This window comes from Antrostomus carolinensis, unplaced genomic scaffold (genome assembly GCF_000700745.2).
Source record: "Antrostomus carolinensis isolate BGI_N321 unplaced genomic scaffold, ASM70074v2 scaffold9752, whole genome shotgun sequence".
NCBI classification, from domain to species: Eukaryota; Metazoa; Chordata; class Aves; order Caprimulgiformes; family Caprimulgidae; genus Antrostomus; species Antrostomus carolinensis.
Genome location: NW_010298937.1, coordinates 15,032 through 42,506, shown reverse-complemented (window position 1 = coordinate 42,506; position 27,475 = coordinate 15,032). Strand labels below are relative to the sequence as shown.

The following is a 27,475-nucleotide window of genomic DNA, read 5'->3' as shown; positions in this document are numbered from 1 at the left end:
ATAAACCAGTATTTAAATTTGCTATTTAATTAAATTGTTAGGCATATTCTGTATTTTCCTCAATTGTTTAAAATTTTTATTCTCTGATATTGTATTTCATTTTGTATCTTTGGAGATTAAATCTATCACCATATCTTGTGGAAATACAGATACATGACATTCAATTTCTCAGTGCAGTTGTCTTTAACTACAATCAGAGCTGCTCCATATCAAGCACACATGGCTCTGATTCATCATCCTTGTTTTCATATGAAATGCATGATAATAATGATGATAATCTTGTATTGCAAGGGTACTGGAAAAATTCCGTGGATGTACATTTCATATGAGGCTAGCTGCTGACCAGTGACACGTTACAATGCCGTAGTATTAGGCTATAGCTGCCTTACAAGCTGCCCTTGCCAGTGAAACTGGAAAAGGAATTACCCTGCTCCTACCGTGCAGTGGAATGTCCTTCCCTTACGCCATCACATCTGTTTGTGAGGTCACGTTGTAAATGCAATCAGTAGAACTGATCCAGCAAAAACCAGCTCATTTTGGAGAATGGGAGTGAGTAGCACAGGAAAAAAGAAAGGAGGTTTGGAACTCTAAATTAGACTTTTTTCCATGGCTATGGTAACATCAGGCTACTTCTAAGTAATACATGAAACAGATCGATACATGGTAGAATTAACGTAGGATTAAAATCAGGTCTCTGCTCTGTTTGCACATTGCCGTTATAACTGTACTACTTCGTCAGCAAAGAGTACAGGGGGAAAAAAATATCTCACCTTTCCTCTTCCACCCACACAACCAACAACATTTCTTCACACTTTGGGAAATATTATCTGGGCAACAAACAGCCTGGTGCCTTGCACCAATAGAATGTATCTATTTAAAAACTAAAAGGTTATTTCCTGAGATCACCTAGCAGTGGTTGTGTATGTTAGCTGGCAGGGACATGCTTCTCCTCCCTTTCCCTCTACACCTCCTGCCTTCAACATCTCTCAAGTTTTTATAATGGGTCCTACTACAATCAGCCAGATTTTGTCTCCTCCTTTAGCATCCATACTTTTGATAATTCTGTTACAATACTTGGCAGCAGTTATGGAATAACTGTATATCTTAGTGCATAGGCAAAAGAAACAAAATGAGGACAAGATGAAAAAATGCAAAACTAAAAGTACTTATAGAATTATCTTTTCTAACTGAAAGAAATATTTCACAACTCCAAACTATTTAATTACATTTGAAAGTCTCACCTATATAAAGCTTCCAGTTCCTTTCACTTACTGCAAATAGAGCATCTGATACAAAATGCAATTAAAATTTCACCCCTTCAGAAAGACTCTCATACATTTGAACACTGCATACATTTAATGTTCCGAAATAGCCATAAAACCTTAACATTCTCTTCAATCATATAAAATCTAATTGCAAGCAGAAAATATACTGACTTATCTGTATTTTTATTCATGACTCTTACTCAGAGTAACTGGTTTGGTTATTTTATTCATTGCAGATATTTGAATCCTGAGCATTACTGAATTATTCTAATAGTATAAACAAGCATTTATATCCTAAAAGGTCAGTTTTTCTGATTAAAAATATAAGCTCCAGTTCTTTAAAGACCACTGCATGGGCAGACTCCACTATAGTACTTTGACCCTTGAGGAAAATGGAGCACAGTACATAATATAAAGACAATTTTTAAAAAATCTATTAAAAACAAACAGTAAATATATGTAACATTTTAGATCTTACTATTAGAATATTTACTATGTAGAGACTTAGTGTGTTTTTCATTCTCCAAGAACAAAAGTATTTTTAAAATATATGTATATAAAATAAACACTTCAATATGTCAATTTTGACATATTGTTACAGCATTGTAACTTTGAGCAAAGTCAAGAATGTTGTGTTGACTTGTCTGCATGAAGTTATTCTCAAAAAAACTTGCAAATCATAAGGCAGATGACCAGAGCATACCAATGAAGACCTGTCACAATGTTTACTAGTCTTTATCTATAAAATCAGCATGGGTTTTGGCATGTTTATAAGTAAATCCTTTTTTGAAAGACATTTAAAAAATGGTAATTTACCAGTCTCTTAAACCTATTATCTCAGCTCTGCTGGAACAAATACCCCAAGACATTTTAACAATACAAAAAGTATTTAAGTAAATATCTCTTTCAAGAAGATTTTGTTTATATATATAAAGCTATACATGTCTAGAACCGAGAAAAGCAAGACAGAACAAGGAAGAATAAGCCATTGACGGAAGATGACAGAACAATCCAGAAAGAGCAGTTGAGATGAGAGTTTTATAACACAGAAAAGGAACATTATAATACAGAGAAGTTTAAGAATTTTTGTGTACAGTCAGTACAGATAAGCTGTTTTGACAGTGTATTTCTGTGAAGTTTAATAATTAGTATTTAAAAAAAATAATACATGTATCCTTTCATACACAATTCTGTATTATAATGTTGCAATTCAGACCTCAGCTTTAGGAAGTGGGCTCTGTAATGGAAATTATGACATAAATACCAACACTGAATCAAGAGGATCACATCAATAAAAACATCAAGGATTTAGAGGAAGCATGTTTTATGTGTATAGGTTTGCTGAACAAAGAGAACAGCAGGACACGAAAGATTGGAGCTAAGGTACTTCAAGTAAATGTGTTAGGGGATTTAGACAGCGCCAGCTAGATCGTTCTTTCTGGAAAGTGCATTTGGAGGTGTCAGTTGGGTTACACAGCTGTTTGCAAAGGCTGACTTTAAAAAACAAACAAACAAACAAACAAAACCCAACTTTATCTTCTTTGTGTCACCAGAGATGCCACATGCCCTAATCATATCTGTGTGGGGAAGATGACACAGATATCACTTGAACTATTTATTTTAAGAACAGTGGAGGTATCTTACATCCAGGATTCATTACCTTGGAAAACTCTTCCATTTTCAGCTTGCACTTTTGGATAATCATGCAATTTCCCTGTTGTTCAGAGGAAGCTCATTTCATAACAGGGAAACAGTAGAATAAAAAAAACCAACAACAACAAAAAGCATTCATCAAGCTGTTACAAAATCACTTATCATTTCTTAATGAGCATGTCCTAGAATCCTTTGTGTAATCTTTTATTTCAGTAAAATCTTCAGATTAAGCTGAACCTGCAATTGACTGAAATGATACAGTTTGTAAAATCCATATTCAGAATAGTTTTCAACTAAATCTGACTAATCACATACAGTTACCTTCCAGTGAAGCCAGATGCTGTCAGTTTTGGAGCAAAAAGCCCAAAAGCATGGGACAGAACTCTTTCAGCAAAAATACAACTGCATAAATGTTCAACTCAGACTACGAATCTTCCTGCCTTTGGTGCAAAATTGAAAACTAATTGCTGTGACCTAACTTTTAAGATAATAAATAATTTTTAAAAATGGGAGAAAAGTGAAGGAAAAAAACCAGATTCTTTTAAAGGTTCTGTGCACAGACAAAGAGTTCAGCTATCAGGCAATAAACAGTGGAAAAATGCTAGCAGTCTACCATATGTGTGACCTACAAGTTCAACACATAACTTTGGTGAGCCAAGACTTTATCTTATATCCCATCTTCTCTTTACTGGATAGCTTCACCTTCCCTGACATTGCATTGCTGTGTAACTGATGCACTTTTGGCAAGAACTGTTATTGATCTATGTCAATTTAAAAATGTGGCATAATGGTGATACTACAGATTAGGGATTATTGACAAAATGATCATTGACATCAATTTTTTTCTTCATTTGTTAGCTGCATGATGCCTCATTTCTCCTGAAAGGTCTTTATCTTTGAGACATTCTTAAAATACCTTTTGGCACACTAATGACTTTCATTTCTTTATGGTAATGATTTCATAAAAAAACATGACAGTGTTTCTGTTCACTTAGTCACTTGCTGAACAAGTGACACTGAACTGAAAATTGTAAAATGCATGTGAAATATATCTTCAACCACTATGCTGGATAAATGAATGATTACTAGTAAATGAAAGTTAGAGAAAAAAAAACCCAAAACATCACATGATACTGGATTTTTACCACTAGCTACATTAAAACATTCTCAAAGGGTTTTCTTAAGGATAGGGTGAATTTTCCAGCAAAAATATTGTGTAGAAGTCTCTAATGAGGCTTTTACAGTAAATTATTATTATTCTTTCCTAATCTGTTTTAGAAAAATAAATTAATTCCTTTTTGCTGTGATCATTATTTGATCTGGAAATCAATCTATGGAATCTAGAGTCGGAAAATCTCCCAAAGCATTATTTTCTTACATTATTTTACATTATTTCTTCTTAATAGATAGGCAGCAGAACAGATTAGCAGTTCACACCATTCCAACTGAAGGTATCATCCTATTTCACTTGATCAGTGAACAAGCAAGCTGATATGCTATATTAGGCCTGTTGTAGATTTCTTCACAGGCTAATGCTTTGTTAAGTGCACTTTAGAAGCATTAAATTATTTGAAAGGAGCTCAGTTACTATTAAGCGGTGTCTGTCGTCCAAAAGAAAAGCAAGAAATACAGTAAAAATAGCAATCAAAATTCACCAGATACTTAGAAATTCCAGTTTGATATAAAAATCAAACCTCTTCAGATTTTGTGGTTGGTTGTATTGGGTTTTGTTTGTTTGTTTTGACATTTAAGTTTGCATACAATAAAATAACAACCACCACCCTCTCCCCAGTTTCTTTAAATCAAAAGTTAAAGTGGTTCATGTCAGGCATGCCTTATTAGGAGATGATGTTTTAGAAGATATTTGTGGTATATCTGATATAATTTTTGTAACTGGAAGACTGCAATATTAATTACAGATTTATATAAGCTTTGCCTAATGAACTGTACAGAAATTGGCTGTAGAAGTTTGTTGTGTACAAGAAAACTATTCATAAAGCCAGTAAACTATAGTCCATAATGAAACTGTGCAATGGAAAGGATTTTGAGAATAATATAGGAAGAGAAAAAGAGGGGACTGATGAAATAATATGCAGGTCACCAAAAGTAAAGACTTCTCCGCATTGAAATGATACATTGTAAGACTGAACTGATAGGCTTGTTTCAATTCACTTCTCTGAGAAGCTGTTTTCTCTGCTTTCAAAGTGAAGCAATCTCGCATTTAGGTTATCTGTTCTCTTTGTAAATATGTTTATAGTTGATGGCTCCAGTTTTTCCTCTTGAATAATGTGACAGTTCAATTTCTCCTTCAATATATCTTACACCCTGCTTCAGTTTAAGCCACTGTCCTACTAGTCTTCATGCTCTTATATTGTACAAGAACATATATATTGTAATTCTGCCTATACATTGAGCAGTGCAATAAAATGCATGTAAAACTGGTTCCTAAATAGGAAAGTCAGCTTTATGAATCGGAAAGCAAAGACTCCAACAAGACATGATCCAGGATCTGTCTACCAATGAGGGAAACAGTTGAGAATGTGCAGGATTAATAAGGAAAATTAGTACTAATAAAAATTAGCAATTTCCTCACAGCAAATAATGAATGCAAAGAGTACAGAAGTACAGAAGTATTAATCAGGAAAGGAAAGTACAAAGAATTAAAATCTGGAGCCTGGCTCTTCTCATATTAGAATTATTGGTAATAATATTCTCATTCATTTTGTTCTTTGAAAAATATTGTTATTAAAATGAAATCAGAATCTACAGTACAATCTGCTGGAATTCTATAGAATTTCCCAGTACTTATTCCCCAGAAAAACAAAGACTTCAATTATTAAGCCACACAGACGATGACATAAATATAATGATTTTCACCATCTAATTGTATATTTTGCAAGACTGTTTATTACACAATTCTTTGTTAATACTTTTTCTAATCTACTTTTAAGAAAAATTACAGCTAATTATTCTAGCATCTTCTTTGGGAGTTTATGCAGTTCAGGATTTCTGACAGTTTCTCTTATACTTCTATCAAGCACAAGCTTTTCATTCCTTATCTTTGAACCATTGTTCTCACATCTTCTAAAACAGTGAATAATTCACTGAGATAAACATTATAACATAAAAGAAAGCATCAAAAAGTAGCTGCTAATAAATACTGGAATGAGGGAGAAGGCAAGAATAGGAATAAGAATTAAATTTAACTGTGTCCTACCACGTATCCCTGAACTGTTTCATCCCTGAAAAAATATAGAAGTTGACTGAAAATCTAATTTCTGTCAAAACCCCCCATGATTCTAGTATTTAAAGTGATTGCATTTAGAGAAGAAATTACTCATATCCTATTGCCCTTTGTGCCAACTTTTACAGAAGAAAATAAAAAGCAGTGGGTAATGTTAATACTTCCCATCTGGTAATAATGCCCCGAGTACCTCACAAAACCCAGCATTCAGCCAAATGCAGATCTGGAGGTTTGTGATGTCTTCCCTGTAACTACAATAGTGTAACTTTCCTACTTTTCTTTCCCAAATACACAGATAACAAATCTCACTGTAAAGTTTCATTCTACAGGATGACTTTAGCTGCTCCAGCACCTGATATATCAAAATGGGGAAGTCTGACTCAACTACCTTTTGATTTTCCTCTGCTTCTGTATGTGGAATCCTACTGTTTGCCTTACACAGATCTGGAACTCACTGAACTTCTCTGTGAGTGATATACGCAGGATTCCAGCAGAAAATCAGTCACACTGAAATATTGGATATTTTTTTGATAGGTTTGTGAGTTACATCTGTTCAGCAAAGGGCCCTAAGAAGAGTAGAGCTGGCACAAGTAATGAGGTAGAAGCATGCAGCAGAGGTAGCAGTAGTTTACTGCAGAGTTGAACAAGCAGGATGCAGAGAATGAGACCTCCCTTTCTTCCTAAGTGGTGAGCTTATAGATAATCTCAGGAGATTTATATAATTTAATAAATGCATTCAATATGCATTTTACCAAATGTATGCAATTCTGCTTTCCATAATCCATGCTGTTTCAAAGAAAGAAAAAAAAAAAACAACACACACACAATCACTTTATCAGGATGGGAGATCTTAAAATGGAAGGATAGGAATGCATTATTTAATTTATATAATAACAAGGCTATAATTTAGACTTTTATCCCTATATAAATAAATATTAAACTGAAAGTATCATGATCATTACATCCCTTGGTCTAAATTCCATTTATCACCACTATGGTTATTTCCATCTATGGGGTTTTCCCTGTCCTAGGGCCAGTCACTTGTAGCCAAAGATGGCTGTTTGACTAAACTCTGTCTCCAGAAAAGCTGCTCAGCCTCCTTCCTAAAAAAAAAAAAAAAAAGCACTATTTCAAGTTGGTATTTATCTGACCCAGCTTCTAGCTATTTGATTTTATTTTGCCTTTCTCCATTAGATTATGTATTTCTTTAAATATTGAGCATTTCTTGCTCCTTCAGGTACTTATATACTAAGAAGATACTTAACAATCTTTTTAGCTAAACAAAACAAATTAACCTTTTGAAACCTTTTTAAATGCTGTACATCTCAGTAGGGATTTCTGGATAGCAGTGGCAGCCAGATGCTCTGCAGAACACTGTCTCCAGGACATTTTAGGCACAGCCACACTGCATTTAGTTTTGGCAGCCTTTGATTTTTCTTAACATATCCTTAACCACCTTTATTAACCTCTCACATTTCCAATTCATTTTGATTGTTTCCCTTTTTTCCATGTGTGGGTTGTTTGGGTTTTATTTATTTATTTCTAATTACTGCTTTCATTTGACTTATGAAGAACGGCAAAAGCACAACGCAAGCTGCTATTAGAACCACCCCTTTCTGCATCACTGCCAGCAGAATTCATACTATTGGACTACACCTAATACTAACAGGCATTGTAAGAATAAGTATACTCTGACATGTCCAGTGACATCCCTAGCCAGTATTATCAGGGCACTACTACATAAATATTTACACCAGTGGAATTCCAACTGATTTTTGGCAAATATTAATGGAAAGAAACTCCCACTGCTATGTCACAGTTGCAGTGAGAAGGCTCACATTGCTAGAAACACTTCTAGCTTTGGCAGGACACAGCTGAAGCGAAGCTCATTGTCAACTGATATGACACTCTACCATGCCATGTTGCCAGGGCAACAGCAGAAGAGAACATAAGGTTGTTAAACTGGAGGGGTTCTGGAAAAAAAAAAAAAAAAGAAAAAAAAGAAAAAAAAGCAAAGCTCAAAAAGCTCCAAGGTCAGACTATTCTCCTCATAACCTTTCTCCCTAGAACTGATGGACAGAAGGATTCTTGCTTCTAAAGATGCTACTTCTGTTACGTGTATTTTATGCTAAATTGTGTTAAACTATTATCGATACTTTATTTTACTGATGATAAATGGTTGGGGGTTACTTCCTATTTGTAAAGTAAAATAGGACCAATCAGTAAATAATGAGGGAAAGTACATGGAGACCATAGAGACTGACTGGACTGTGTATTTTGAAAGCAAGTTGTTTCAATTGATTTAATAATGGAAAGAAGGGACAGTATCAAGATTAAATATCTACAAAAAAAAAAAGTGACAGGAGTTAGAGAACTGAATTAATTGGAGTAGAGGAGTTATTCAATGTCTGCTAATTTTGAAGTATAATCAAGGGACACTGTCATTGGTTGTCAAAATTTAACTAGGTCTATTAATAGCTTTAAAATAAAATGCATTTTGATACTCAAAAATCTATCCCAAGAAGCAGGCTTAAATATTCATTCTTGACAGCACACAATTTAAAAAAAAGTCCCCATCAATTATTTGTTATTTTTATTGAAATTATTCTGTGGTTTTGGTGATGCTTGCTCTACTTCAAACATATTTTCTTCAAAGTAGGAGAACAAGAAACTTGATAGCATTCTGAAAGCAAACATGCTTTGCATTTTATACTGTTTTCTGATTTTTCCTTAGTCCTTTCTTAACGTTGCTTGCTTTTTTGACTGCTATTGAACGTCAAGTTGATATTTTCATAGACTAAGCTGTTACAACTCCAAAGCCTTGTCACACTGCCAGAAAAATGGCAGTTACCTAAGTGTTCTCAGTATTAGATGCCATTATTTTTAGTTAAAAAAACTGATGGAATGGCAACACTGTAATGCAAGCATAAAATTATTTTTACTTTCATGTGATTTCTCTTCCTAGTACCTGACTTTGGCTCAGAAGAACCTACTCTTGAAAAGCCTATGTAGAAATACCCCATACATCAAGCAAAAAAAAGTGATGATGCTATAAGCAATGTAAGGAATTTGGAGTTTACACAAACAAAAGCACTAACACCACAAACAAAAGCACTAACACGAGTCATTGTATTATTCTGGCTTAACTGCAGTACTGCCTGCAATGCAAATGAGTATACAGGTGGCTTATGTGCATGTCACCAATGGCAAGGTGACAGCAGGTCTTGGTAAACACACCTAAACGTTTGTGCTGCAATATTCTGAGCTACTTGGCTTGCAGTACTCCTTGCTCTTATTTACATTTCACTGTGAAACTGTTGCTCTTCTTACTGGGCATTGTTATATTAAAGCCTAACTTACGCCTTTGAATTCATGACCAGAAAGAACAGCCTTTTTTAATTTCACATAGCCCAAAGCTTAAGCAGTTTCTTAAATTTGAGGTATGAGCTCATAACATGATCTCATTGTGTTTTGATGGCTTATTTGCTTGAGCAGGTTGTTCTTATTTTGTGGCATCATCTGAATATACAATAATGTGGTGACATTGTAATCTTTGATAAACCACCTGTCATCTCTCTCGAAGGGTCAAAACTTTATAGTGTATGTTATAATGATGAGGTGATAGGAGGACTTGAAATTAGGAAAGAAACCAATTTAGTTAACATTAGCCCCAGTCTCAAACAGGGGTCAGTAACGCATTCCAAATGTTGTCTGTTTTCCAGTTTTACAGATAACTTTGTTTTTACCTTAACTCTGGTTTGTGTAAATATAGTCTCACAGTTCCTAACAATGCAGTAGTACATCATTTCTATAGATATGATAATAACTTAAGATGGGGACACTAGAACACTCTGCCAATGCCCAGGATCCCCAGAACATTTCTCTGGGTGACCGAGGAGTAGGTTTAGAATCATAGAATTGTTTTGGTTGGAAAAAGACCTTTAACAAGACCTTTAACAGTGCCATAGTGCTATAGCATTTCAGGAGTAAAAGTTAAGATCAACCTTTAGTTTTCTTGCTCTCTAAACAATAAAGTAGCAACTCCACCAAATAACAGCAACCAGAAAAACTCGGCCTCCCTTTCAGCATACAGAGTCTTTCTACATTCACAGGTAGAAGAGCTATGTCCGATGTCACTGTTGTTCTAGGCTAGGGAGCCTTTTAAATTCACACATTAGGAATGAGGCTTGTGAATAAATTCCCATTAGTTATGTTTTTTATGTTATCAAACAAAGCCAGCTGTCTTATGAGTCAGTCAAGATTTTGGATACACTGAAAAATATGTATTGGGAATACATACTGAAGAAGTGTTCTAACATCCTGGAGGGTTTTTGGATTGCCATCCCAACACTATAGAAAGCTCATGTATATGCCAAATTACATTTTTATTACTAGGTGGGGGAAAAATTATATAATATTTACCTAAATATGGACTTGTAATAATGGCACAAAGTTCTGAAAAATCCACCACCACCCAAACTCACTTTAAAGCTGCATTAACAGTAAGGATTCTCTTTCTTTGTTCTAGTATCTCTGCTAATTTTAAGGCTAATTGGACTCTACTACTCTTTCCAGGGTTGGCGTGCCACAGAGAGTTCTTAGAGCTCTTGTCTATGATGTTGTTCAGCACAGTTACTGAAATAACCTGAAGTAGCTGCTTTTCCGGACCAAGACAGAAATTTTCTTCCTTTTATTTTGTATTGGCATCTTCCTATTTCCTGTGATTATTAAGTAGACAACGTACAGTATTATGAGAGATATCAACATTTCTCTACCCACATGATGGATTCTAGAAGTGTTCAGAACATAACCTTCATTAGTCTGTTCCTGGCACTGGGCTTCAGAGGGATCTTGGCTCATTAACAATACAGTCAAGTGAATTTCCAAACTACATATGTGTCATTAACATTTGTCATAGGATGTCTTTTAAGAATTAGGTTTAGTTTATTGTGAAATTCACATAAGAAACCTACATATTTTTATAAAACAGAAGTAAAGACTGATTGGAAACCGCAATTGCCTGAACTATGCTGCTGTACTTCACATGCATTAAGATTCAGAGAATCTAAATAATTTCCTCAAATTTTCACTTTAGTTCAGGAAGTATAACCTTAAGTTTTTCTCAGCAGAAATGTTTCTGAGCATTCATGCTTGAAATATGTCCACATATTTTTGCACAGCAAGAAATCTCAGAAAATACCCATATTTTTACTTAGTAAAGTATTTATATCTAAGACTGATTATAAACCATTTCTTGAAAGTTACCTGAAGATCACTTGAACTAATACTATTTCAAAAAGGCAATTTGGACAATAAAATGCCCTCTTAATGCATGTTGTGGTCATTGTTTTCTCTAAGCACAGATTTTTTTTTTTCTTTGCATATTTCTATTGGTCTGGATGATCTTTCAAGGTCTCTTCCAATCCCTAACATTCTGTATGATGTTAATAACTGTGAAAAAGCTAATGCACCCCAAAAATTAATCACGTTGTTCAGTAATCGTCTCATTTAGGTCCAGTGTTCTTTAAAAGTCATTTTCAACTTTGTATTGAATGATGTATGATGGAGAGTTGTTCCTCTGAAGTTTAAACTTATCCAAGAAGTGTATTTTCTAAAAGGCTAGGCCATGCTTGTCATGTATGCCTCCCAGCCCTAAAAATTTGTGGCGTTCCTTACTGTTCAAGAGGTTTTACAAGGACAAAAGAAGAATTTGCTTTTAAGCAAGTGATTTTCAATAAACTCATCTTGAGAGTTTCACATCAAGATAGCAGTTTGTTGTAGAGAACCTTGTATTGCTCTGGTGTATTCCCCCTCTAGCTCCTATATTTGCCTTGCTATAAGCAGTGCTCTAATTTCACTTCTGTCTTTTCTATGATAATATATTTGGGAAGAGGATCATGACTTTCCAACCCAGTTGAGAAAGGCTGAGAAATTCAGTTCCTTTCCTTCGTGAATTAATTCTTTATCAAATAGATGCTATCCAGTTTATACCATCAACATCTCTGCTCGTGCAACCGGTACAGATTGGAGGTGCTTTCTGGACACACTGACAGGTTAACTGGACTTATGTCAGTGGCTTTACTAGTGACTCATTACAATTCTCCAAGTGCTTTACAGGTGGTTTGTGTCCATACATACTACTCTAGCAGCTGGTTTAACCCTGTAATTAGAAAGTAAGTTTTACCTACACACTACTGGAATTAGGTTTGGGTTTTCTTTTTTTCACTGGGGGATGGTAGTGTTACTTAATAACCGAGTCTTCTATTTCTCTTTATTTATTTGTCAGTACCCATATCTCTCCACCTAAAGGCTATTCTGAGCCTGAAGCTTATAGGATTATTTAGGTGTATTGTGTCACTCATGATGTCACAGTATTTTATTTACCTCTCTACTGTCTTGCTCTGAATTAATTTAAAAATCACAGTGAAACACCTTTCCTAGTCCAGGAGTTTTGAATACAGCCAGTCACAGAGACCAAAAAAAATGATAGTTTTATCATGTTTCAGGCATTTGTCATAGGGGGATTTGAGCTATCTCCTGCAGCTACTTAGTTACGCAGGGAAATTCAGTCATCTAATTCAGACGCAAATCTGATGATCAACATTAGATACCAAAGTAGATGAATACTACCCAGTAGGTCCATTACAGGAATGCTGCAGTAATACAGCATTACTTTCATGCCTTATTTTTCCAAAACAGGTAAAAGTCTTGCTGCTGTTGTCTCTCTAAATTTCTTTGAATTAAGCCTACTGCTCTCCAGTGAAAAAAAAAAAAAAACAACTCATTTATCTTCAAACTTACATACTGTTTTGTCTTAGGAATTAGTCTACTGACATTAAATAGATAAGCCTCACAGCAAAACTTCCCAGGCTTTTCCAAATTGATAACGGCATCTTCATCCAATCAAACTATGTCATTAGAACGAGTATAATTTTTATATTCCACAGTGTAATGCATTATCTTATTTGTGAATATTTTTTTTTTTTTTTTTTGCAATTAAGGGAAGTAATTTAGTAAACATAGAGCCAGAATAATTCCCTGACAGAAACAGGGTTTCTGTTCAAAATTCATACTAATTAGCAGATGACAGAGGGCTTTCCAGGTAATTTCTTATTACATAATTGAGAGGTTCCATTATGACCCCAATTATGTGTTTTGCATGAGGCCCACTGCAGTCTGAACTGTTTGCTGCAGTATTGTCTTTTTCATCTGCATCTTCCTTTTAACAAGATGCTACACTAAAAAAATAGCCTCAAAAAAGCCTAAAATTTCATTTTTCCATTCACTTGCAATGACCATGACAAAGATAATAAAAGTTATCTATATCTTAAGTTACATGGAACTAGTTTTCCTTTAACATTCATGTTTATAAAATTATTGAACTCATGTAATTTTTCGAAAAAACAGACACGTTCAACCTTTGCTTGGTATCTCCTGCACCATGTGAATCTGTTGCAACTGCTGAACTCAGGAATTCCCAATCACACATTCATGCTTAAATAACTTAATTCTTTACTTCACTATTGTACCTTTGAAGAATCTTTCTAATGGTCTAGAGCCCTGTTGCAGCTATACACTGTAGAACAAAATTGAAGACTATCCATCAGAATGTATAGCAGGTATGAAACACAAAACTGAGTGTGTTCAGATAGATGGGGAGACCTGCAAAGAAACTGGAAGACTCCTTTTCAGAATGAGAGGCAGGAGTACTAACATGAAAGAGCAGAGATCATTTAACATTCTCTAGCACACGTTAATTTAAGGAGAAATTTAGATAAAGATGAGACACTTGGATATTAACAGGCAACTCCTCCTAGATGCAGGATGCGACATGTAAGAAGGGGAAAAAAAATATATTACTTGATAATTTAACATTATCAAAGGCCAGACATGACACCTTAATATGTAATAAAAGATAGAATGGGTCAATCAGCTATGCTAAAGACCATGAAAACCAAGACAAGTAATTTATTATATAATGGAAACCAGCATGGGCATATGAAAAACTAAGACAACCTTCTCCGAGTGCTGGTCAGGAATAAGAATTTTATAATAAAACAATAGCATTCCAAGGGTATTGTACAATCCAATTTTGCAACTGTGTCAAAAGAAGAGGCAGCTGTTACCTAGTTGAGTCATACTAACTATGTGCATGGAAAGATAAAGCTATATTTATTACATGTCAGGCAGAAAAAAAATGTGTAAGACATTGTGGAAATGAAAACAGACACAGACCAAATTTGCAGATAACCCTAGATAAGCAGGAAAAATACCATTCCAGAGAATGACAGAGGAAAACACACAAGGTAGAAGAAAAGTGAAGAATTATAGTTTTCGGTCTTGCTCTTTAGGAAGTAGCTAAATACCACATATTTTGAACAGACAAGTCAAATTGTTGTTTTGGCCAGATCTACAAACTTAACTCAGGCAATTTTGTCTCTACACAGTAAAGTTATGGATGTATGTTTGGATAAAGCATAACAGCCAAAGAAATATGGGCCAAAGGTAACCTGTTCTTTATGATGATACAGTCAGGTTCCCCCTGAAATGCTATTAGTGTTTTTGCCACTTAAGCAGGAGTTTCAGGAAGATGCCTGTTCTCACATATTTCATCTGTGTTCTGATTTCTTGACAGATCACAGAAATATGCCTGGAGTATTTAATTTTATAGATGAGCAAATACTTGGGCAGTAGTTTCATACATGTGGAAGCTGAGGGATAATAGAAGTCTAAATTTGAATGCTGACTACCCTCTATAAGCTGTAGTACCAAGGAACATCAGATCGCAGAAAAGGCATAAAAAGAGATCATAGGAGATTGTTAAAACACTATGTAAAAGTGGGCTTCAATGTCACTGTGAAGTAACCCTGATGCTTACTTCATTTGATTCTAGGTAAAGGAATCAAAATCAATGTCCCTAAGGATTTTACAGAATATATGGATTTATTTCTCCTTAAGGCTACTTCTTTTTGATTTTTAAATCTGAAAAACAAGGCTGTGAAAGTCTAAAGAATTGCAAGAAACCAACTATCTCTTTGCCAGGGTCTAGATATAAATAAGATAACACTTTTCCTAATGTCTCTGAAAATGAAGAGAAAGAATTAGGGGCTATGCTTCTCTCATGTCAAGAGGAGGTTACTAAACAAAAATCAGATGTAGAATTCTGTTACAATCAGAAGGCACTAATGCCAAGACAAGAACCTCCACATAACAAAGCATAAGTCTACATGCAGGACAGTGAATGGTGAATCAGGTAGTGTAGTACAGAGAAGAAGATGGAAGTGCAGTAAATATGCTATAAAACCACTACAGAAGGTAAGAGTAGGGAAATATGATACATGTGATAAGCTATACCAACAAAAAAGGGGCAATTCAAACAGTGCCAACAAGGATTTCTGGAAATATCATATCTTTGCAAAAATAATTTAAGAGAGAATTCCATACGTGTAGAATAGCCTTAGACACATGGAAAGGATGGAGGCATGACAAAGATCTAGACAGACACAACAAAGCTACTAAAAACTAGACAACATTTTTTTTTTCCCTTAAAATAAATTTCTCTGGTCTGATATTTCTCATGACCCAGTATAACTGCTTCTCAAACTCATCACATAGCTGCCTTCCAGTGAGAAAAATATTTGTAAAAGACTTGGTACTCATAACACATATTTCATTTGCGGTAAGATTCAAGTATTTCTGAAAAGTTTTACTGAAATTCAGTTTAGGTGAATATTCTTGACCATACATTTTTTCCCCTTGAAGAATCATAGAAAGTGCCTGCAAACGGGATTCGACCATATAAGGTAAACTTGTAAAACAAAGGAAATATATTTTGAAATTATGTTGTAGTCTCGGTTCACACCTAAGTATAATTGCTTCTCAAACTTACCGCTTAACCCCCTTCTAATAAGAAAAAGTCTTTGTAAAGAAACTGTATCAGCAACCAAAAATACTGACAAAGGAATTAAAAGTACAGATGAGTTAAAATAATTTCACATCACTGTACTGATAATGGTAAGAGATTCTATAAAGCAATACTTAAAGAACCTCTTTCCTACATGCATAGGATGTGAGGGGAATAGTTTCACCTATTTTCTTTGGTGATGATCTTGTCTTATACTGGTTTAGAGAGAAGTTGGTTGCAGAATTCAAAACTTGAACGGACAAGACTTTACTGAGAGGTATGACAGTATAAACAAACAAAAAGCTAAGAGTGAGATTTCTGGGAAGTATTGCTCTACAGGTTTCATCTGATATTTGTTTATTTTTGGGTTTGGTTTGTGCATTTTTCATGTGGTTTGGAAAGAAATATTAGCAGCATCTTCCAACTCGACTTCAGTGATGACTGTCAGTTTCCAATACAAACTCCAGAAAATGTCAGAAATATCACCTATAGAATTCCTTTCTTTAACCACTTCTGTTTCATGGAGTTCTCTCATCTCAAGTACTATAAATTCCTATCACCAGAACTGTGGAATCCTCTAGGTCACTCGACAATATTTTAATCTGTACTGTGGTTCTATGATAAGTGATATTATATAAACAGCAGAGTAGATAGAAGGTACTGAAGTTGTTTCAGATACTGATATAGTTCACCTTGCCTCAGGGGTCTGGGCAATGGCATGTGTTACATAAAATATGCATAGTTTGGGGGAAGCGTTCACATATAGCCATTAAAGCCATTACAGTTATTCCAGTCGTTATCAAAACCATGACCATGTATTTGACATCTTTAAAGAGCACAGAAGCTCTCAATACACAATTTTAAATGAAAAGGTCAGGTATGCAACTATGTTAATGTTACACAAGTCCACTACAAAACAAACAATGAAGAAGGTCACAGGTGGGCCCCTCTCCAGGACAGGGGAGTGGCACTTTTCAGGGTAGAGAAAATTCACAACAGAGAGATCTGTGCTACGATAGATGTCTTATGTAGAGCTTCAGTACTCCCTTGCACTGAGTCTGCGGAGGATATTCCCCTTTCTCCTGACCTGTTCCTCCACTTCATCATTTTATAGAAGCCTATATGAGTTGATAGTAAATTGTGAGATTTTTCAGAGGTTCATTAAAATTATTATTTTAGGGCAAAAAGGGAAAAGGAAATAGCTGCATATAAAGCTGTGTCAGACCCATGCAAGGACAGGAGGATGTCACACAGATTATATAGCTCTTACACATATATGTGCAGTAAAATACATTCATCCTAAGAGACTCTGTAAAGAAACGAACATGGGTGTGCACACTACACATAAATGGAGCAGGGGGGAGGGTGACTGATAAGGAACAACAATTAAGGCTGATTAGTAATCCTCTTCCATAGAGGACTGCCAAAACCTGATCGTTAGACCTGGCTGAAAGATCCTCTTCTGTAAACTTACTGAGATCCAATTAGATTTGAAACATTAAAATAAAAATTTCTTGGAACAGTTTCCTCCCCATCAACACTTACGTAATGCATCTGCTGTAAAACAAGAATTCTGGTGTTCTGGACTACTCCAGGGATTTATATTGGTCAACAAGCTTTCTAAATGTAAAACTGAAGATGTATTATGGAGTACAAGAGAAGTAGAAGCATTTTAAAGTTAACTTTCTGATTTTACAGTATAGATTTTAATTCTTTATGAAAGGCAGCTGTTTTCAAACATAAATACAGAATGTTTAGGAACCACTAGATGATAGAATCGTTATGTGTTCCTACCCACAAACTCCCATCTCTTCAGCATCACATTGTACAAGTCTGTCAAAAAATAAGTTCAAATAAAACCCTATAAAGGTTAACCCTTTGCGATAGCAAACACAGAGTTGCATATGTGTAAGCGTTCATATACTTTTCCATTTTCCATAGTTGCTGTATTTGCATACTGTGAAAGCCAGAAGCCAATAGCTTTAAAGGGAATTAAACAGGAATAGGTATTCCTTGAACAAAGCAAATCAGCCATATAAGCAAAAACACTCAAAGAAAATTATAAATTTAAATATTCCATACTAATTAAAAACTACATTGGATTTATTATTTTTTAAAATTAATTTCATCTCAAATTCTGATTGAAAATCCTGGAAAAAAATAGGGAGAAAAATGTTACTTATTACTATTTTAGCTTCAAAATTTCCCAGGACTTGCAAAACATGGTGTCCAAGCTAATCATCCCTGTACACCAGGATGTCACTACTGTCTACCTTTTAAGTGATGTTTGGAGTAACACTTAACCACGTAAACATTTACCAAAAAGGCACAAAAACCCCCCTGCTGTCACGTGAAGCACACCTCCATTTTCCAAAAGTAGTATTAAATAAATCAATCAATCAATCTTTCCAGTGGGGAAAACTATCCAAATAAAAGAATCTTAGCTTCTGGGTTTTTACTACAGATTGTAGGCGAGGGGAAAGAATCATGTTTGGGGCTCAGGGATTACTGCCTTGGGAGGGTAGGGAAGCGGAGGAGAAAAAAGGCCAAACACTGGGGAGGGGGAAAGGAAGAGAAGGAAGGAGAGTAAGGAGCAGAAGGTGCACTTACTGTTTGGTTATCTTCATACAGCTTCAAGTCATATCCACTCAGCTCCACACAGAAAATTATTGCTGTAACCCCCTCGAAACAGTGGATCCATTTTTTGCGTTCAGATCTCTGTCCACCCACATCCACCATTTTGAAAGTCAGCTCTTTGAAGGTGAACTTATTTTCTACAATCCCTGTGGTCATGTCCCGAGAACGCAGAATATCTTCCACTGTAGGGATGTAGTCCAGTGCTGCAATCCTTTCTAGGTCATTTAGGTAGTATGCAGCGTTGTCCTCGAGGTGGTACTCATTGGAGCGGCAAAAACATTCCTGCACACCAGGGTCTGCCCAGAGCCGTTTCATGACTCCCAGGAGCTCAGGGGTAATCTCGCCTTTGCTCTCAGCTGGGCCTGTCAGGGCAAAAAGCTGCACAGCATCATATGCTCTGTCAGGATTGTGAAATTCTATCTTAAGGGTGGCTAGAGCCCGAATGATACGTGTGAGGGAGTCAATTGCATTATAGATAATCAGAGGTTTGTATTCCTTGCAGGCCTCCAAGTTAAAGCCACCACTATGAATGATTTTCATCTGCTTTACAATAGTGCTCTTCCCAGAATTGCTGGTACCCAGAAGAAGGAGCTTAATCTCTCTTCGTTGTCGCTGACTTTCAGAGCGCAGGTGGCGGTCAATCCTACGGGACCGCCGCGCTGCCTCTTTCTCCTCAGAGCTTTGCCGACATCCCATGGTATAGCAGGCAGTTACAGAAGGAAAAGGTTGGAGATTGTGTCACACTGTTTGCGTCTCTGACAAAGATCTGTGGTGGCTTTCAGTTCTCGTGCCAGGTACACCTTGAACAAAAAAAAAAAAAAGTTGCTATCCAATACCTGATGGTCCAAGATGCCTACACCACCTGATTCAGTGCCAGCAGGGGTGCAAACACGTGTAGATATGCAACCACAGAAACAGATCTTCAGCAGATCTCATGGCACTCCCCTTTCCAGTGCATAAACAGTGGCACATTCCTGTCAATGAAGGGACACTTCCCTTTGCCACACTTTGGCTAGATCCAGCAAAGATTCTTTCCTGTTCTGCATAATTATTTTGCTGCCTTCTGTGCAAAGGTAAGGATACACACTTTCACCTTCTCTGCTCTAGTTCTTGTCTTTTAATTGTATTTTCTGGTTGCTGCGGTGATGCTGCTAGATAAAGCTGAAGCTCTTGTCAATGGTGCTGTACTTGTTTTGTTTTTCTTCCCCCACTTCTTCAGCTGATCCAGTTCAGCTCTGTAAATCTGTGCTTTCCACCTGCCAAACAATCAGAAAAGAAATGAATGAAACGAGACTCCGCTTCCTTGCTGCAAACCACTCACTTTCTCCTCCTCCCCTTCTAGAATTCTAAACCTTTTATTATCCAAAACAGAAAATACAGATGGAAAAATACGTAAAGGAAAGCAAAAATCTAAAACCCTAGCAAAAATGTAGGGACAGCTGAAGCTTGCAGACCTAAGAAAATGTGGTTTCTGAACAATAGTAAATCAAATCTCTCTTTCAGCCTTCTGTGTTTTATTATCTAAACCTACATGAAAACAAACAGTGCTGAGCTGTGCCCCAATTTCTCCCTCAGCAAGAGCTTATGGCAGTGCTTTTCCTGCACAGTCCTGTTCTGACTGGTTTTCTGAACTAGAAAACGAAACACATACAACTACTTTTCCAGTCCCTCTATTTATATCAATATCTTGTACTCAGACAGATGCCCTCCCGAGTTTTCTTTCATCTTTTCTGTTTGCACTGAACATTTAAATAACCAAATTAGGAAGGAAAAGGAGGTGATTAACTTTGCTTTATGATTTTGTAAAAGGGAGAGTTACTGTTCTTTGCAGAATACAGTAACAGATCTTCTTTCCCCTTGGAGAACAGTACTGTTAAACATACTACCTGCATCCTGCTTAAACAATCAAGCGATGCACTACTACAACAAACTTTGTAAGCTTCTTTCAACAGCCAAGCTAAGTGTTATTAAGCCTCCTCTCTTCCATTTTTAATACAGGAAATTCTCAGATGCAGTAAAAGTGAACAGTGACTCCAAGGTGAATGTTTCATACAAAAAGCACAGGAAATACCATCCCAAGCAAGGGCTGACAGCTTTTCAGTGACTTAGAGCAATTATTCTTTCCCAAATTAGGGGTTAAGCCTACTAGTTGGAACTCTGCAGAAGGCAACAGCAGGAAGCAGTTACCTCTCACAGAGGGAAAACACATTACTAATACCTGACTGGTGATAACTTGCTGCTTTTCTAGGAAGGGCTTGCTGCTCCCACTAAGCTCCGAGTGCAGTAGGCAGCAGAATCACTGATGTCACAGCTTCCTCATCATATGCTGGCCCCAGCCCACTTTGGCCTCTATCTTGCTGTCTGTTTAGTTGTGTCTAGAGGGTCTTCAGTGAGTATTTTTACAAACTAAACTACCTGCCACTGATATACCCTCAGAGATAGGCTTAAGAAAAAATTTCAGAGCCCACTAAAGAAATAGAATTTCTACTAGATTTTAATAAGAGTAAGCCTCCTGAATTCCATTTTCAAAGTTGCCCTAGAAGTCTTTGGAAGTTTTTCCTGCGTGAACTTACTAGCATTTCAATGTAGATGCGACAAAGCATTAAAATACATATTGAAGAGGATCGTTCCACACTACTAGGAGAGGGACAGGATGATCCAAGCCAGATGTTGAACAACTAACTTTTGTGATAAAAGAAACAGAACTACAACTAAATGCAACCTCATGTACTTTGTTTTCTCTCTTTCTTAAGCGTCACAGCAGAAAGTTTAGTGAACAGGAGATATTTCAGCACTCCAAAATAGTAATCTGTAATTATCTGAAATGGAGTGCTGGATTTACCAATAGGTATTTTTCCTTTCCCCACATCACCTACATCATAGAATAAGATTAACTGACATAGATACACCGTAGGGTGGGGTGAGTCTCATTCCTACTTGGCCACATTGCTCTGGTTGAAAAATATGAACTTATATTTACATGACTTCTATTTCAGTGTGTAACATGAATTTATTAATGTATGTACATTTAATAGTACATGTGTTGTAAGATACTGTATTGTTGTTGAGAATTGCAACTCCTGTTTTTTGTCTTGCCAAAAGTCATTTTCAGTGAGGGATTTCAGCAAGATCTTGCTTTACCCTCCCAGGAGCTGTCACCATAGCAAGAATTAATTATGTCAAATAATAGTTTAGCTAACTTTTAGATAACGTTAATTGAGATATAGCACAGCATAAAAACTTTAAGGCAGGGGCTTCACAGATATAGAAAAGGACAATCACATCAGCTGCAGTACTGAAGAAGGGTTATATGGTTAAAATAAAGAATGCATCTTAGAACCTCACATTTACATGAAAAAACATTCTTAGAACACTTATTTGGGAGGGTAAAAGGGGGGAAATAAATTATATATCTAGAATTTCATTCCTCAGGTGGTAAAAGCAAGTGTAATGATCTCAGACTCCTCTGTTTAGCAAGAAGTATTACTATTCTATTATTTGTATATTCTTTGTCACAGTGGGCTATCCTAATCTTAGTTTCTGTATTTTGTATAGCTTTCTCTCTGAACATGTTTAAAGTCACTTACAGATCTCTTCTAATTTATGATGGGCTGATAAGTGGAAAGGTAGAGTCTATGTATCTGTTTTCAGATCAAGTCCCCACTGGTATGCATCTCTGGGGTCTACAGTTCTGTAACAGCATCTTAGCGTTAGGCAGGTTCTTGCAACACACTGGATCCTTTTTCAGCAGTTTCCAATACATAAACGTGGAGGTATCTGGGAACGTGAAACACGCACGTATGGAGGGACAAACAGTTATGGCAATCATTGTTAACCCCTTAACATCAGAGAAAAAGGTATAGAGATTGGACACAGTCAATGGATAACAGTTTTACGTAGTCACTCCTGAAGTTTCCTGGGATGTTAGCCTGTGACAGTTGAGCTTGCAATCACTCACTCAAATACTTTTACTGACTTTATATTTTTCTTTAAACCCCGTCCTAACCCTAACCTTGCTTAAGAGACATAGAGTTGAACCAATGTAGGCATGGATACAAATGACTACCAGGATGAGCCAGTATAGGTCAGGATTGTACTGGTGTATTGAGGAGAGCATTATATTTTAGTTAGAAGATGAACAGATGATTGTTGTAAACAATTGCAAAATTCCACAACTGGAACTCTGACCACAGAAAAGTGGACTCTGAAAAAAACAGGATATAAAGTATCCGGATTAAAGTATGCTTTGATATACCACTCATTCCCATCTTTCCTTAGATTTGCAGAACACTACTAACATTACACATTTTCAGAACAGCTGCTTTTACTCAGTTTTGAAGATCTCCTATATAGTATTTCAACTTCTCCTTTCTTGCTTTTATTTTAACCTGCCTTCTCGCTACATTCTTTTAATCTCTGTGCTCCAAGACCTACCTGTAAATTCATCCCAAACCCACATGTGAAATTAAGCTAGAACAGACTTCCACAGTAATCAAATCTAAAAACTAACCATGACAATCTTGTTCTCAGTTGTTCTAAACTAGTTACCCAGTCAGTACATCAGGTCACCTCTACATGACAGTTTGGAGTGTTTATCTGTCATCTTTGCCTGTGTAAACACTGTGGTGAACAGGCTTGTAATTTAAGCATTTTGGGTACCTTCAGTTTAAAGATGTCTGAATGCTTTGCCCCAAATGCACTCCGTATTGCTATTACCTGCTCTGAAATTCTACAAGAGTCTTATTATCAGCTATATTTATCTTACTTCCCTTTACACGTCAGAAGGACATTAGCACATGAAGAACAGATTAATCAGCAGAAAATTAAAATAATAGCATACACATTAATAGAATGGTAATTAGCACAACTTTACTTCCTCTAATGCATCAAAGGTACAGACAGGAAAACCCTCCAAAATGAGGTGTTATACTTTCTTCAAATAATTGGCTTTTTCCAATGGTCACAGAAGATGAAAAGAGTTGAGGAAGCTGTTTCTTAATGAGTAACTTTCCAGCCACTTAGGGGGAATGAAATTACTGTCTTGGATATCAGGCCAAATTCTTATTTTAATTATGTAAAAATTAGAGTTGGCTCCATTATTCATGCTTATTTTGACACGTTCAGAATGTTTAAAACAAGTTTTCCTTTAAGTCCTCATCATCAGAGACTTCATTTTGGTGTCATTGATAAAACCACTGGTCAAATTCTGTGTGACATTTTCTATGCATCTTCATGATTAAAGATAAAAAATTTTGCAAGAAGTACATATGGAACTCTCTCTCCTCTCTTTAATCAAGTTTCATCCTGAAAAAAAGAGAGGCTTGGTAGAGACAAGAAGCACGAGTATGCATATTCCTTGCAAAATGCATCAGTATTTCTGATAAATCCAGAGATTTCATGCCCATATAAGATAAGCAGATCTTTTTTAAACTTTATATTATTCACCTCAACAATCACTTATTACAAACTTATGGTAGAAAGACACTTTCAAGAACAAATTATTCTTTTGAGACAGTTTTTACATTCTGCAGAGTATTACCAGTAGTATGTAAAAACTGTGTAAATGAGTTTTGCACTATTAAATTTCTTTTTTTGTCTTCTAGTCATTTGTACTGCATATATTGCAATGATATTTAGGCATCACTATTCCAAGTAGGAATACAATGATTACTGCTTCGTAAAGCAGAGTAGAAGATACTATTTCCAAATAGTTCAGTACAGTAAGAAAGTTTGATTTAGTTAAATAAGTTTTCCCAGATACAATGAAAAGCATCTTCGACATTCACAGTTAGTAATTAAAAAAATATTGAGAAATCCTTAGTCCAGGGCAGGGGATGAGAAGGACATTGACCAGGACTAGTGCCATAGCATGAGCTCCTTATTAGCACCAGCAGTGACTGTTACCAGTCCAACAGACAACTGCTTCCACCATACTTTTTCCATTAGGTTCTCATCCTCTGATTCTCACTGCGATTTTAGAGAAATACTCAGATCTGTGGTGTAAAACCTGAGCTCAGCTATTAGACCTATTGCCACCTAGGGATACATGGCAGAAGGAAGTTTTACAAGGAAATACTGGAGAACCCAAAGAAAATTACTTGCTGCCATAACATGTAGTCATAGGCCTATCAGTATGTAATCTAGATGCAACTGATATATAATAGAATAGATTTTCTGCAGTGAGATTATATTCATAGGTTTAAATATCATATCTTTGTCTGTTGTTTGGAAAACATCCAAAATACTTTAGCAATATCAAAATACAAGTTACACTAGTTAGTAGTGTCCACTAGCTAAATATATCTATCACCTAGTCAAAATTCAGCATATAGACTTAATCCAAATTTTAGGGAAGCATAAGAACCTATAGTGAAAACAAAGTATTCCGTATAAAACAAGTGTTCAGACCCTGCTTTTATAAAGACAGATTTTGATCTTAGTGGCACTGAAGTTTGCACCAGCTTAGCTAGGATCCAGACCACAGCACAATGCAAGAACTTATTAGTTGTTTTTCTTTTAACTAGACACACCCCACTTCAGGAAGTTGGAAACATAAATCCTATAAAACATTAATACCTAAATACTTAGTAGGTATTTAAATCTAGTTTTTGCCTGTTTTAGCACATCCACAAACTAGTATGAAACAGCGAGAAGAAGCATCAACATCACCAGTACATAATACTGATTCTTGAATAGAGACAAAAATACAACAGTTCTATTCTGAGTTGTGTTGCTGAAAATACCGAGTAGTGTCAGCAACTGCATGTGGAGTTGCCTGTGCTTCGTAGTGATTTAACTAAGACCAGAATCTCCCACAGCACTCATTTTAGAGGTGACCTTTAGACTTCCATAAAGAATCAAATATTACAAGAATATTACAGTGAGTGTGCAGAAAATCCTGGCTGCTAGACAAGGGTGAGAAGCAACAACACACATAGCATCTGCTTTAGGGACATACAAACATCAGACTCATTTAAAAATCTGTAATAAAGCAACAAACAAAATGCAGTAGCCACTCAGTGTTTTGTAAGCACCTCAGGTGATGACAGTAGTGTAGGTTATGTCTTCATCAGAGTTGCTGTTTATCTTTTATCATCAGTGTTACCATAGTTCTTACGTGGGTGATTCATGGGCTAACACTCACATACCACAGTGGTGGTGTTTCATGGGTCTTACATAGCTTAAGATGACTTTATTGCATTAAAAAAAAGCTAGTAAACATGAGGTTCTGGCATGAATATAGTGGCAAATTTCCTATCACACATTCAACTTTATTGCACACAATACCTTATGAAAGTGTAAGGGAACTTTGGTAGTTATCATAGCAAAAGAAAGTTAAAGAGGGATTTGAAACAGGGTAACGATGCAGCCTTATAGAAGGAAGTTTCTCCTCCTGGGCATAAAAGGTCACATAAGAGAGTAAAGACCTGCCTGTTTTAGATTGTTCCTGTGACAGGTATGAGCTAATCAGAGGTTAAAATCAGAAACTCTGTGGTAAGAACCTGAGAGCCTGGGTACAGATAATAGTGTCCTGAAAACAAGAACTTTGTTTAATGCGGTAGGGCAGAGCAGCCAGTGAAGATTCAGAGATTGAAGCTCTAAGCCAAGCAAGAGGCAAAGAGAAGATGCTCCAGTAAATGGGAACCATGGAAACAGTAGATGAGTTTTATCTGTGATGATGGATAAGAAAGCATCTTTGAGACTATACAGAAATAAAGCACTGGAGTTCTGCTTGTGTGTTTTAAGGGAAAGACCAGAGAAGAGGCAAAAATTAAGGCAAAAAATGAGAGAGTAAAGTCACAGAAGCTAGGTAAGATATCTAGCATAAACTGAAAGGGTACACACGAACCAAGAAACTTCTGTATCCATGGAAAGAAGAGGGAAGGGATAGCAATAGAGGAAAGAAAGACTAGCTGAGAAAAGCAGATGGGCACACCTTACTATATCACATTGGTAGAAATCAGCTTAAATCTATCTCACTAATTAAAAAGGCCAGTAGGAAAGGATTGACTCAGAATTTGTAAGGATGGGTCTGCACATATGGAATTTAAGTACACTGGGAAAGAGGAAAAAAAAAAAAAAAAAAAAAAAAAGGAGAGATAATAAATCCATGGTTGGAAAAGTCATCTGGATCATTAGATTTCCACCAGAATGGTTTTGCTAGAGAAAAAGACATTGTTGAGAGTGAATCAGGACTGAAAGTTGGCAAGACAGACCAAGTTGGCAAGACAGTAATGAGAGGCAGAGCAAAAGGTTTTGGAAGGAGGAAAGCAAAATATGGGATACAGTTTCAGTAGAAGTGATGAACACTGAATTTGTAGAAAGGCTGAGTGAGAGCACGGGAGGAGTGGACTGGCAACATGAGAGTTAAAGCTGGGAACTAAGCAACAGAGAATGAGTAATGTTTCACAAAGAACAAATCAAAAGAACCTTGCTGAATGGAAAAAGAGAAAAACAGACATAGGCTGAATGAGTATGCGGGAGCAGCAAGTTATCAACATGATAGAAAGTCAAAAAAGGAATATAGGAGATTTGTGTGAAGAAAGAACAGCATAAGGGAGTTCAGAGACAGTAGCTCAAAGGAAGCATGAGAGGAAAGGACAACATGATGCAGCATCAAAGAGCTGGTCAAAATGAAAAAGAGGAGGAGAGGAAAGCAGGACTGTGAAAGAATAAAGCAAATAATTCTCATGATGGTCTAATTCAGGGAAGAATAAAGAAAACGTGACAAACCCGCTGAAATTATCATCCTCACAACATGACATAAACATG

The 27,475-nt window shown here is 36.1% G+C and overlaps 1 protein-coding gene across 1 annotated transcript in view; it reads right to left on the bottom strand.

Annotated features, from left to right (window-relative positions):
• The window catches only part of GNAZ (G protein subunit alpha z), a 40,591-nt gene extending 20,860 nt beyond the window's left edge, over window positions 1-19,731 (bottom strand). Inside the window, exon 1 of the mRNA XM_010162615.2 lies at window positions 18,677-19,731. Coding sequence (XP_010160917.1) covers window positions 18,677-19,399 — 723 coding nt within the window. The 5' untranslated portion in view covers window positions 19,400-19,731. The remainder of the gene's footprint in view (window positions 1-18,676) is intronic.
• Window positions 19,732-27,475: the final 7,744 nt, after the last annotated feature.